Here is a 14,490-nt window from a genome sequence, read left to right on the forward strand (position 1 = left end):
TTTCACTGAACTGGAGAGATAGCTTAGCAGTTAAGAGGACCGACTGCTCTTGCAGAGGACCTGGGTTAAATTTCCAGCACCTACATAATAGCCTACAACTCTCTGTAACTTCATTCAATTCTAGGGGACCAGACATCCTCACACAGACAAACGTGCAGGCAAAACGCCAATGCACATTAAAAAGGAAAAAAAAAAAAAAAGAAATGCTTCCACAAGGACTAAAATACATTTTGAGGAAATCAGGGAAGAGAATATCTTGTTATATATATTTTTTTCTTAGCAATTCATTAATTTGTATGACACCTTTAATGTGGTTCTCAACTCTGAGAGGTATTATTCACTGACATCTCAGAAGACTCCTGAAGACCAACGTTTCATAACAAAAGCCGCAGCAGAAGACCGCCTTTCTTCCTTTTGATTTCATAAACTGTCTGTCAAAAAGTTGTCACACACATGAGCAAGGGAGAACAAAATGATTCTAACTCAAATGTAATTGAATGTTATCAAACTGTCTAATTGCTCTGATGATAATAATTAGGGACTTTTTCCTGGTTCTCATGGCTTTATTAATTAGACCACTTCTGTTATAGATCATGTCAGCAAGATCTGTTGATTTGGAAGGATAAAGTGTGAGAAAGGGGGCTGAGTATCACATCCTGCAGCAGCTGGTAGCTCAGAAATACAACACATAGATATGTAAAGAGCCAAGACACCCTTTTAATATATTGCTTAGAAACAACAACAGCATTCCAACATATAGTAAAGGCAGTTGAGCAATTGTTATGCAATGATTAATTTTGTAGATTGGAAAACTGAGAGTCAAGCCTGGCCGTACCTGTAAGCCCAGATTTGGAAGGCTGAGGCAGCAAAATTACCACATGTTTGAGGCTAGCAGAGCTACATAGCATGATCCTGTGTAGAAAAAAAAATTTTAAAAGAAAAGAAAAATTGAGGGTCAACGTATTATACAACATTTTACCTAAGGTCATGGATCTTGGGGAAAAAACTTGAATTAAACACAGATTTATATATTTATTTTAGATTTCTTTTGCCATGCTGTGTTTGAAAGTAGGAATCATGCAGGAAGGAGGAGAGCAGTGGGAGATTTGGAAAGATAAGCATGATTCTTAGTGGAGGTTAAGACAAAAGATACTTGTAGATACTGGGTTGAACAGGTTTTGCTGTTTGTTCTGATTTCATCAATTAGACAAATTAAGTTATAGATACATGCCAGGTAACCTCTCATTTGTAGCTGTGAGCTGGCCCAGTGATAGCAGCAATATTTAAGAGTTTGGGAGGAGCTTTATGCAAGGGATGTAGACAAATCAAAGAGGTAGAAGACCTCATTTCTGTGCCTAGGCCAGCCAGTCCTACGACTGTATAGAGACAATTTAGTGAAGTCCTAATAAAACATGGGAATTCCAGACTGCGTGTTAAAACACACACAGTTGAGTCGGTACTCAGACAGGTTGATGTGGACTGAAGGGAAACAGAAACTTTTTGAGGAGCACATGTACTCCATCTCAGGTGGAAAGAAGCAAGTAAAGTTGGATAAATAAGGTAGAAAAGGAACAAAAATGTGAGGAGACTAACATGAGTGTGTTTCTGAAGAGGACACGTGTGTACTTAAAGGCTTATTCAGTTGCCTGGCTGGCATAACATATAAAGTAGCATTAGCATTCAGCAAGGCATTTTCATATTGGCTGTGTAGGTCCAGACAGCCCTGAGCACTGTCTACATACTAATATAATTCCCATCCACATCAGAAAGGCCAGCGTTCAGAAATTATTCACTTTAATTCCAGCCTTGCTGCAAAGAAGTAAATGGGGAGAAATTTGTTCAGGCTATGTGACTGTAAATTATTCTTAGCACAAAAAGAGTTTATATATTTGAGCTAAAAATAAGACATGCTTTGTGTCGAGTAGGCGGCTCCTTAGGAGGTCAGCTCATTGATTTTCACAATCAGAAGAGTTGTCATTTCTAGAGCTCTTCAAAAATTAGTGTTGTCAGATTTTGGAGTAGCCAACAAAATCTAAGTTTAACCTGAGCAAAATGCTCTATTATTCTATTTATCCTATGAACAAATAGAATGAATATTATTATTGCACTGTTTTAAAAACAATTGCCCTCTTGAGAATGAATTTATGTTAAGTTTCTTTCTATAGGTTGTAATGTTAATAAATAATCCTAAAATTTAAATGTGCCTGACTTCAACATTCATATTAATTTCACAAGTACTTGTAGTTGCATTATATGAAGCCAGAATACAGGGGTTAGGATCAGCTCAGGCTATCAGTAAAACCTGTTGTTACTTTTCATGTTCAAATACACATAATACTTTTTGTTACCTAGATCCTGAGATAGGGATGTCTTGCATTGATTGGCTGGTCACGTGACTTACGTTTACTCTTTAGCTGTGAACAACCAAGCAGAGGTGAATTTTAATTTGAGGTATAGGATTTCCCTGGGAGTCTGTTTAAATCAAATGTTGACTCTTGCAGTCATTAGTCTAGGCCTTTTCCCTCTTTTATTATCTAGATTATATATGGCAGTCAAAATTTCCTTTTAATTCCTTCGTGTTATGAAAAGATTTCTTACCAAAGGGCAGTTTCTGTCTTTGTGTAAACTCATGTGCCTCTTGGATTCTGCCTCCTCTTAGAAACATCTTTCTTGCATGTTCTTCCTATGAGTTTGAATTCACATTTAAGCCCCTGTTTGTTTTATTTGGTAAGCCATGTGTGGGACCGATTAAAAGAAATGGGAACCACTCTGTGTTGTGTGTCTGTTTATCTGTCTCTGTTCTTGTTGTCTGTGCCTGGTGGATAATTTGGATCAAGAAAACTAGTTGAAGGCTTTGGGCCTGTCAGATTGGCCTTCCTGAAGTATCTGGTCTGGATTAGCCTTGTGAAAGGCAAACTTCTATTTCTTGTCAGTTTCATATATGTTTATATAACCCCAGTTTTGCTTCAGCTTTTCATTTCAGCTCATATTTTAATTTGATCTGGAAGTGGTTTTGCTTATTCAAAAACCCTTTTGAAGATTTTACTGATACCTGCTTTGGGGCTGGTGAGATGGCTCAATGTGATAAAAATGCTTGCCACCAAGCCTGGTGACCTGTGATCAACCCTAAGAAACCATATAAAGGTAGAAGGAGAGATCCAAATCCCACAGGTTGTCCTCTGACTTCCACACATGGGTGGTGGAAAGAGCCCCCCTGCACACACAGAGATGAATGAGAGGTTGTTCTGTTGTTTTCAGTGACCACATTTTAGATGAAGAGCTCTATATCAGAAAAGTTCATGTATAGTCCTCTTCTTAGCTGCAGAAGTGCTTTGGTAGGCCATGGGAATGGTATGTAAGAAATCCCATTTTTCCCTGTATAACGAGTGGTCATTTTGTATGGTTTATGTGGACATTCAGTATGGTACCTGGTTTTGCTGTCTAAGAAGTTCTCAGGTTGACATCTGAAGCAGAATTGAAGGCAGGCATACATGCACACACATCCACACACTTAGGAGCTGCATGCACGGTGACCTTATAAGAGCAGGCTTGACAAATGGCTCTCCAGTATTGAGTTTTGCCAATGGAAAAAACCTAACTCTTATAGATTTCTCATCTGGTTCCAGATTCCCAAGATTCTCCCTTGTAAGACTACCTTGTATTTTCCCACTTTTTTTTTCTGTGAGGCTCATTTTTCATAGGACACTCACTCTCAAGTCACTTCTTTTTCCAGTGATGCATTTAAAAGTCATCATACTCTATTCCTAAGTGCATGCTTGTAGGACCGTTTCTTTAATAGAATTCTTTCTCTTGTTAGGCTTTCTAGACTCTTTCTCTAGTTGCAATCACCTTCTTCTAAAATCTTCTGGTTAACAGTTTTGTTCATCTGCTGTCACTCAAAAATACACTTCAGTGTTCCAGTTATGACCCAGCCAGTTCCAAATGAACTGGGGACTCCTGGCCAGTTTGCTTTTGTGTTTTGCTTTGACATTAATTTCACCCAAGAGTAAATGCATTTTTCTTTCTTTTTCTCAGTTTTTGAAAACGTGCTCTCTTTAAAAGGCTGGTGCTCAAAGATAGACCACTTGAAAGCCCTCTTTGTGCATTGCAGCTGTTGTCTCTCTTGCCTCTTGTGTATTTCTACACTGGTTTCTGAATCTGGTTGCATCTGTTACACATGTCTTGATTAAGCTGAATGTTGGTCTCGGACCATTGATGTTCTGTTCTGGATTCCCAGGGGCAGTCTCTGAAGCAGCAATTATATGGTCACATGTAACATCTAGCATGGAACTACACCTTAGAGGCTTGAACAAAGGCACTGAGAAGCACTTATATAAAGAAACACTTTTCTGTTTAGTGAATTTTTTTTTGACATAGACTAGTACCCCACACCACCCCAATCCTCTGTCCATCATAGCATTAGATTATATTACTTGGGTTTGTATTCCAGGAAGCATGGGCTAGGCCTATTAGGAGAATTTAGACTTTTCAAACTATCCTTTAGAGATTATGCCAACTGGAAATTTAATTGCCCTGTTTCTTATAGTTCAATCCAGTTCAATCGTTAAAATATTAAATTGTACAGGGTCAAGAAAGAGGTTTTTATATACAAGTGTAGGATTGTTTCTAGATTCGTAAATTGGGAAGATCAGGACTTCTTAGTTGCTGTACAGTCTTGGAATATTACTCCAATTGTCTGACTTTAGAGTTTTGGGTCTTAACATTAAAGTTTCTGGTTTTTATATTCAGAATTTGCTCTTCTTCTTTTATTAAAGATCAGGATATTTTCTAGTTTTCTTCATAATTGTTGTTACCATCTACTGTTTCATGATCAGAGAGCAAAATTCTGTCAGAAAATTTGGATGTGTTTCCAAGATGAAAAGTCTTATTACAGTGCTATGCCTATGTTTCTTTTCTCTAAAAGTATATACCATGAAGCAATTACCCTTTCCCACTCTCCTTAAAATTCATGGCCTGATTTTATGTTAATTATTCTAGCATTCATATATGTGTCTACATATATGTTCCTGAACATAACCTGGTCAGTGCATATAATGTAACTTGTGTGTGTGTTCTCAGGATGACATTAAGATCTAGGGAGCCCAGAAAATTTGCCAGCTCAGATGGTCGGCCCTGGAAGTAGAGGAACGAAGAGAACACAGCCAGAGAGCACCCACTTGATTTACTATCTGTGTGATAAAATTATATCATAGCAGTTTACTGTGATGCCATATGTTTGGTCTGACTGAAACATACAACTGAACTGACGTGATAGCAAGTGATATTTTAACATTATATGTGTAGGGAGGGAAGGGGGAATTGGAGAATTCTGAACTCAGCAAAGTGTGTTTTGTTATTTATCGATGCTGAGGATGAATTTCTTCAATGTGCTTACACTTCTTTGGTCTCGATCTTACAGGAAGTCAGAACTTCGAATTAACAAAGCCTCGCTGGCTGATTCTGGAGAGTATATGTGCAAAGTGATCAGCAAGTTAGGAAATGACAGCGCCTCTGCCAACATCACCATTGTTGACTCAAATGGTAAGACACCTGCTGCCTGCTATTTCTCAGTCTGTGAAAGGAGGGCCTGAGATGTGTGAGAGACCCATGGGTTAATGTTTTTATGAACAACTAAAAAACATTGGAAAGGAAGTCAAACATTATAGGCATCTTTTGTGTCTTCAGAAAAAGTCTTCAAACTGTGTGGTGATGTAGACTATATATGTATATATATGTGCGTGCACTCGCGCGAGCATACACACACACACACACACACACACACACACACACACACACCTGCTAAAGTTGGTTAGGAGGGGCAATCAAGTTTTCAGTTCTATCAACCACAGAATACAATTATATAGTTTTATATACATAAATACTTACCTAGTACCACAAGTGTACTTATATATGTATACATACACATGAATGAATGCAGCTATTTTATTTATCTGCAAGTTCCAAAAAGTTTTAATGTTCCAATGTGCATTTTTTTGGTTTGTTTTTGTTTTTCAATACAGGGTTTTTCTGTGTAGCTTTGGCTATACTGGAACTTACTTTGTAGATCAGGCTGGCCTCAAACTCACAGAGATCCTCTTGCCTCTACCTTCTGAGTGCTGGGACCAATGTTCATTTTTAAGCGATTACACCAAGCTAATAGCAAGTTAGATACATTGACTTTTTAAAGCTATTAGTTTTAAAATTAGGAACACCTGAGAGGCAGCGAATTTCCTACTTTGTAATGACTTCATGCTTCTTACTGAGCCTCCTGAGAGCTGTTCCAGGGAGAATTTGCTTAACAGATGAATTTGTTGGACACAGGAAGTACTACCTCCCAATTAACAACTTCCCTCCACTTTCTTAGGAAATCAGAAGGTGGGAACTTCTGGTTTGTGTCTTCTATAGCTCAGTAGCCAGACCTCTGAAGGTCATGTCTAGGAGGTGATGAGAGCCTAGCGATATTCTTCAAACTTTGGAACTGTCTGGTGCCATTTCAAAAACCTTACTGTGCCTATTGTGGCTTGAAATGATTGTGAATTTTCATAAGCCCAATCCTGATTTCTCTGCTCCTTGCCAGAGATGAGAAACTACCTATGGCAGGGAATGGTCTTTTAGAGTGATGAGGTAAAAATGCCAGTTCATCATGGGAAGAATAAGCAATGGTAAGGTTATTTTGGTAAGACCGAGTTGGTTTGTACCTCTTGATCCTCACATGACACAATGTGGCAGGGAAAAGGGAGTGGAAGGAAAAATACAGAGCAGACTCAGGAAAATCCAGGTTATCACCTGTCCTTTTCTGTGCTTTCCAAGGAAATTTCAGAGTGGTGTAGTCAAAGTCTATTGCTTTTCACTTAAGATAATCCCCTCTCTTGGGAGTAAAGGGAAGACGATGATAAGTAGTTTCAGTTATTGGTTTTAGAAGCCATGCTTATGATGCTCAAAATGCAAATGCCATGTAACATGCATATGAGCAGGCACAAAGCCACTTTGCTTTGGTTTCTAATAACACAAGTTAGGCATTTTATAGTATTGCTGCATAAAACTTAAATTTAGGCATGGATTAATTTCAATAGCTTACTCTTTACTATTGCTGTTTAGGTCATGATTTTTGAAAACAAAGATTTTTGTCTTTTTCTTTTTTTTTTTTGAGACCATCATGACCTCTGTGCTGTGTCTTGAAAGTTTCTCATCATTGTGTTTTAATATGTCTTCTTATGGTAAGCTGTGAATTATGATTGTGATGCTCAGGTTGGATTTTTATAGCTATACATATTATATGTTCCAAGATAAATAAAATTAGAGTGAGTGTTATCACTGCTTTTAGTATGATCATACTGATTATCCCATGGCTTCTGTTTTATAGGATAAAGCAGAGATAATCTACCACCATACTAATCCTGGAAAAAAACCCTATAGGGTCTTTTTTTATTATTGTTAGTTTGGAGGCAGCAAAAGTTTGACAATACTCATTTTCAGATTTCTCACATAAAACAGCCATACAATTAATTTTAAAGTCATGGTCTAGTGCTCAACTTGGAATATATAGTGTGGATAAATTTTACTTTTGAGTGATGAGGGTTAGAAACATTTATTTATTTTTTTCTTAACAAAAAATAAAGTTCATGGACTATTTTAAGTATTTGTTTGTGATATCCTTTTGCTTGGTTGTTTTTCTGACATTGTCTGTAGCCCAGGCTAGCCCTTGGACTTCCTCCACTGGAGAGGATGACATTTATTTGTGATTCATTTGCCCCTGCCTCTGGAGTGTTGAAATTGTATGCATGTGCCATTATGGGCCATTAATATAGTGACTTTGGAGATTAAAAACAAACAAACAAAAAAACAGACCCTGTAAATGCTAGATGAACACTCTACCAACTGAGCTCGTTGCTCAACCCAGCCCTGACTCTTAATCACTGAAAGCATCGGAATGAGAGAGTGCAGGACCCCATAACAGTGTAATGTGAGGAGGAGGTCATCCTCCTTCAACCTTCTCAAAGGTGTGGAATAGCTAGAAGAATTTGGGGGCAGGGAAAATGTGACTACAGTAAGTTGTATGAAATAAGGTTATTTTTCCCCGTGAAAGAAAAGAAATATGATTCCTAGAGTGGGAAATAAACCATCTCAGAATCAGAAAAGTACTAGAGAGCAAATGGCAACATAAATCTGCTTTTCCTTCCTAGTACACAATAGCTCACTCTGGATCTGAATGCGTGTGCACAGAGAGTTAAGGCAGATTCTTTCATTTGTCAAGAACAGGGAGGAGAAGGGTGTCAGAGAGAGGGAGTCCAGGTGGAAGAGCTTGACCTTAGGGAGATGGACTTTTCTACTGGCATCTGAAAGAGCTTAAACAACAGATCATGTGACCGTTTTCTAGCTTTTCTACCTTTGAATTGCTTCAGATGTTTTGGAACTTACAAAAACAGAAAACAACCGACTGTTTCCTCCATCCCTGCTTGTCTTGGTTTCATCTCTGCCTCTTTGTAATTCCTAACTAACTGATTCATGTTCCTCCCACTTTGGTAGATTCATCTCCAGGCTTTCTTTAAGATGCGCTTTAAGATTTAACTATTACCCATGGCTGTGCCCTGATATCCCAACAGAATTTGTGTTAGCAAGGATACGATCAGCAGGGATTGTGCCACACCATGCTGTAAGACCCTGAGAATTTACAAAGGATTTAGCCCTGGCTGTGTATCCTGTCCACTTCTTAACCAGTGGAGGAGAAGCCTCACCCCCATGTGGTTATGTCGAGCTATTTAGATGAACACCTGGATCTAAATTAAGTAATAAAAATTTAAGAAATTCCTTGTGCTTGTTTTTATTTGCTTCCGTGATGTGGTGAGCATATTGTCAAAATATTTAAGCACTTAGAAAAGAACACGTGCATAGTCACCATTTATTAAGCTACATTTGAAAAATTTGTTTTACTTTTGCCTTTTTGATGCCTTTCCACTACTTTGTGGAATTGGAAAAAAAATGTTTTGCATGTGTAAACCAATGCTACATGCTGGTGCCTAATGTTGATTTTCATAGAAACGTTATGGCAGGTTGTAATCTTCCTGTGGTGAATTACAAAATGCATATTGGCAGGGGGAAAGGCCACACATAATTTTCTCTAGCCCATACGCTTTGGGCTCATTTTTATCTAGTTATTTGGCTTGGTCTTTCTCTAAGAAATCCTAATTTCACAATTAATTCTTAGCTAACAAGCTCTAGGGAAACACTTGGATATTAGAATAAAGGGACAAAGAAGAGAACTGCAGACATAATTGGTTTGCACATTAATTAAGTAATGCTATCTTTTCAAGGATTACTGTGGGAGAATGTACAACTACTAAATCATATCTTGGGTTTTCTTTTTTAATCAGGAGAAAACTTATATAAGATTCAAGCTCCCATAGGAATAATTGGGCTCATAGCCATTGCTGTTCCATTTGAGAAACAGAAAAAAAGTACTTTTAATAAAGTTTAACTAGTTTATCAAGTAGTGCTTTAAAATTTTGGCACATATGGATCACGGACTTTGTTAGCTCTTATCCCCTCTCCCTAACAGTGCTGTGGGAAATATGTTGGTGAACAGCTTGTGGAATCACATTGAGAAGAATATCAAGTAGGTTTTATTTATTTTTATTTATGTATCTATTATTTTGAGAGAGGGTCTAACTGTGCAGCCCTGGCTGGTTTAGAGCTTGCTATATAGACCAAATTGGCCTGGAACTCAAGGAGAACTGCTTGCCTTTGTCTCCTGACTAATTACTGGAGTTAAAGGCATGCACTACCAAGCCTGGACTCAAATGGATTTTAAATGCTTTTGTCATTCTCCACGTATATTGCATTATGTAGAGTGCTCATAAAAGCTAATATACACTAATAATATTATTAGAATATGTCAGATCCTGCATAGTATCCATACAGCATGTATTTATCTGAAAGCTTCTCAGCTTCTTATGCACTTATTTAAAACAATAAAAGTTCAGATATTCAAAGATGGTCCTGAGTTCATGTTTTACTCTTGCTAGTAAAAAAACCAAAAAAAAAACAACAACAAAAAACAAACAAAAAAAACCCAAAACCTACATTTATAATGATATTTTTTTTTCGAAATAGGGTTTTGCTGTAGTGTTTTGGAGGCTGTCCTGGAACGTGCTCTGTAGACCAGGCTGGCCTAGAACTTACAGAGATCTGCCTGCCTCTGCCTCCCGGGTGCTGGGATTAAAGGTGTGTGTCGCCAACTCCCGGCATTTTTATAATGATTTTTAATCCCAATTTTCGTAGAGACTTAGAATTTTGGGGAAAATAAGGAATTATTTAATGTATGTTAAATCTTCACAGACATCACACATGTGTGTGTATGTTCTCTTGATTATTTATATTCTCGTTATGCTCATGACAAAGTCTCAAAGAAGTCATACATTTATAGTCATTAGAAAAATTATTTTCCAGAAGACATGTACCAGCCACTGCAACTTGAGACTGAACTCAGTTTATTAAAATAGTTATTCAAACATGAAAAATACAGCAGGGTTATGTTTTCAGGCCTACAGAGCATGAGTCGCTCAATAGTGTTCAATCCCTAATGACTCCACAGCCTCCCTGTTTACACCATCGAGGGAGGAGACATTTTCCATCTAATATGCCAATGTACTCTGCTAAAGTACATTGTTTAGCTGCAAATCAAACAGACTGTAGGACTTAAATCTGTAAGTGGAATGTAAAATTCCAATCACACTGAAAACAAGCAGGTTCTTTTATTTGTTTAAATCCTTGAACCCTGCACACGGGAAAATTTTTTCTGCATACTATTAATCAATAGGATTAACATTTCTTAGTAGCAAAGATCTTTTTCAAGTATCTCTTTTTTAAATATAAGTTATTTGTTAAGCTCCAATCTTACATTTCCTCAATATTAATTAAGGAAGTATTTTTACGAAGCCACAGTCATTGAAGAGGTTTTAAAGATCTCCAGGATAATTATCTAATTTAGGAAGGGCGTTGTTTTTAGGAGCATCATGTATAGGTATAACTGCTGCAACCATTTGTTACTGCGAACATTTGTCTAATGCAGCATTCAATCACAAAAGGAAGTTATGGTTAACCTGTCCTCCACTCTGAGGTCTTTTTTTTTCTGCAGAGAGATTAGCTTCTTTTTTTTTTTTCTTTTAAAATCTTCTTGGAAGGTCACAGTAGACAGTCAGTTGGTTTCCTAAAAAAAGACTGTGAAGAAAATGTTGATGCTGGGTTGGACTTGGGTCTTTGCCCAACCCTTGTCAGGTAATGTGGTGGTCAAGTCATTGATGCATTCTGAAGGGCAGAAGGAGGAGGCATCTGATTCAATGTGGATACAAGGTTTGAAAACATTGTGTTGAAAGTGGTCCAGACATGTCTACAGAAGAGCAACTATTGTGAACCTTGGATTAAAAAAAAAGTTTCCTCAGATTACCTGTTTCCAAAGAGGAGCAATTTTATTTTATTGTCTACAGCCTGACTGTATAAAGCTACTTGTTGCTGCTTCAGGAACAGTTGTCACCGTTGGTCCAGCTGAGAGCATCCTCTCTACTGCCCCTGCATGAGAACTTTCCAAGGAAGACATAGACAAATCCCTCATACTCAAATCCCCTTCACTTTTTCCCATTTCTAGTGCACATAAGAACTGGTGTAGGAACTTTGATGCCATGAAAACAGCCTTACTCTGCCAATGATTGATCTTAGGACCCTCGATGAAGGAAGATCGACTACCCACACTGACTTTGTACAAAAAGTTAGCATCTGGGATTTACAAAAGACACATTTCTGGCCTATGGTACTTGACCATCTCTCCCAAATCTCACTTGACTTTCTTCCTGTCTCGTTCTTCAAATTCTTTTGTCCCTGAAGAAATCCAGAAGTTGAAGGAATATTATCATTTCAGTCATTCTTCCTCCCTGCTAGACTGGTGCCATCATGGTGTTATCTGTGTTTAAAAAATGATTGCATTGCTAATGAGCACATCTCACTCCATGATTAACCAGGTATTAATTTAGACTTAAAATGATAGCATCTATGACCTCCTAGGAATTTCAGACATATGTAATAATTTTTGTGTGGTTGCTGACATCACGAGACTTGGCTTATCTTTTTTTCTGGTTAAGGAGGTGAGAGTATACAACATCTGATAAATTATACACAGTCATTTTACCTTTCTATCATTCTAGTATCATGACTCTGCCTTTAAAAACATTAGAATCTAACCAACTAAGCCAGTTTTAGGACTAAATACTTAGCTATATAGACAGTATAAATCCCCCTTTATTACATCCTTAGAGCTTTAAGGAAGAATTTTAGATTCTTGAACAAGCCTCATAATTCTCAGGGTAATGGTGTTCCCTACTATGCAAGCGTATCCTTCATTCTTCAGGGAACTACCTGCCCACATATGCCCTTTCCAGAGAAGTCAACATGTATCAGATGATAATAACCCCATCTTGATTAACTGTTGCGATTTGAAGAGTTCCATTGCAGAACTTGATGCTGCTTGTCAGTCTCGACAGAAAACACGGCTTGCTTTCATTTTTGAACAAAGCAGTAGTTTTCCAAACTCTTCAACATTAGAAATGGCCTTGGTTTGGTATGACAATGACTTTGACGCTCTTAATTCCCCATTTCTTTTTCCTTTCCAAGAAGCCCACTGTCTGTCTCTGTAGTGCATCCTTCCTCATTCACCCCAGGGGGAGCAAATGGTTCCTCATAACTACTTAGCGTAATTCATCCCGTGCCCTTCCCCCACAAAAGAAGAACTATTTATTTGGACTGTCTTCATTCAGTGCTCCTTCCTCACCCTCATTTGCAGTTGGAAGGCAGGCAATGGCCCCAGATCTCAGCCTCCTGCTGTACACCATAATGGCCTGTCACCTCTTCTATTTTGCAGAGTTCATCACTGGCATGCCAGCCTCAACTGAAAGAGCATATGTGTCCTCAGGTAAGGAAAAGAGCCTGGCAAGTTTTACTAACCAGTGTGAGAGGCTTCCCTGCTGGCTGCTCTTCATACTAATCAGCACTCCCTTTGCATCCAAATTTCAGCTGTTCCTGTGTTCTACTCCAGTGTTTTTTCTCAGCTTCCTTCTGCCTTTTTGAATTTTACTTAAGGCACGATGTTTCTTTGCTGTCTAGCTGAGTGGTGGCTATAGATAGGAAAGAAAGAGATCATATCTACATGCTGCTTGATAATATTAGACAAGTAGAAGAGAAATCTTAGGGGTGCAAGGCCAGATTTTCTGTCTTTGGGTATCCTTCTCTTGGTTGCTTGGGCAACCTATTACCCAACATCTGGTGTCTGACCTTTAGGATGCTATTGACAATTTCTGGCTCACTAAATTTGGAAGAACAACAACAAAAACCTTTTCAAAACTGTTATTGTAATGTTCCATTTCTTTTCATTTTTGCCCGTAATATTTACTGGTGGTAATTACAGGCTGGGAAGACACAAGCTAATTATCTCCCAGCTCTACAAATTCATATATAACCAAAATCCATTGGTTTTTCTATTAGCTGTAGAATGACTTCATGTGTTATTTTTTTAAAATTGTTTTTGAGACAGCAATTTGCTATGTGGCTTAGCCCAGCAGCTTTCTTGGGATCCTCTTGCTGCTTCCCTACAACTAGGGTTACAGCCATTCACCACCATGCCCAGCTAGTCAGTTTTTTTTTTGAGATTATAAATAATTACATCACACCCCTCCCCAAGCCCTCACATATGCCCTTCCTGACTCTCTTTCACATGCATGGCCTCTTTTTTCATTAATCATTGATATATTTATTCCTAAATATAACCTTTTCAGTCTGTACAATGTTATTTATGTGTATATTTTCAAGGATGACAATTTGATATTGGATAGACAATTGGTATACTTTCCCCTAGGGAAGACTCTGTCTCCCACTCTCAGCATCCTCTGGTTGCCTGCAGTTCTTTGTGTACGGTTGAGGTCTTGTGGTTGTTCCTAGTCTACTTTTGTATGTCTGTTGTTGTTCTTGCTCAGTTCATTTTTAGGAAGTCATGCTGGTGAGACTTTATGGGTATAGTTTCTCAGATGACTAGGATATTCTTACCACAGCTCTCTGAGCCTCTGACTTTTATAATCTTTCCACACACTTCTTCTGCAGTGGTCCCTGAGCCTTAGGTGTGGGAGTGTTTTGTAGATGCATGCACTGGGACTGAGTGTCTCTACTCTGCAGTTGGATTGATTGTCTTTTTCTATAATGGTCTCCATCTAGTACAGTGAGAAATTTCCTTAATGAGAGGTGAGAAGTACACTTTACTTTCTATGACTTTATGGTTAAGAGAACATTAGGAAATTCAAAATTTAGTATTTAGTAGTAAATTTGGGGCAGTTGAGATTGAAAACACATTTCCTTTTTGTAATTTCTTTTACTTTTGGATATAAAATAATTGCATTAATCCTCCTTCCCTTTCCCCTCCTAAGTCTCTGATATACCCCTCCTTTCTCTCTTTCA

At 38.0% G+C, this 14,490-nt stretch overlaps 1 protein-coding gene across 11 annotated transcripts in view; it reads left to right on the forward strand.

The window, feature by feature from the left end:
* Positions 1-14,490, forward strand: part of Nrg1 (neuregulin 1) — a 981,870-nt gene that overhangs the window by 830,450 nt on the left and 136,930 nt on the right. For 9 of the 11 annotated variants that reach the window (XM_040731704.1, XM_040731706.1, XM_040731705.1 and 6 more), the window contains 2 exon segments: positions 5,420-5,541; positions 12,908-12,958. In XM_040731704.1, coding sequence (XP_040587638.1) covers positions 5,420-5,541; positions 12,908-12,958 — 173 coding nt within the window. 11 annotated transcript variants of the gene reach the window in all.

The sequence above is a fragment of the Mesocricetus auratus genome, unplaced genomic scaffold (assembly GCF_017639785.1).
Source record: "Mesocricetus auratus isolate SY011 unplaced genomic scaffold, BCM_Maur_2.0 Super-Scaffold_100026, whole genome shotgun sequence".
NCBI lineage: Eukaryota > Metazoa > Chordata > Mammalia > Rodentia > Cricetidae > Mesocricetus > Mesocricetus auratus.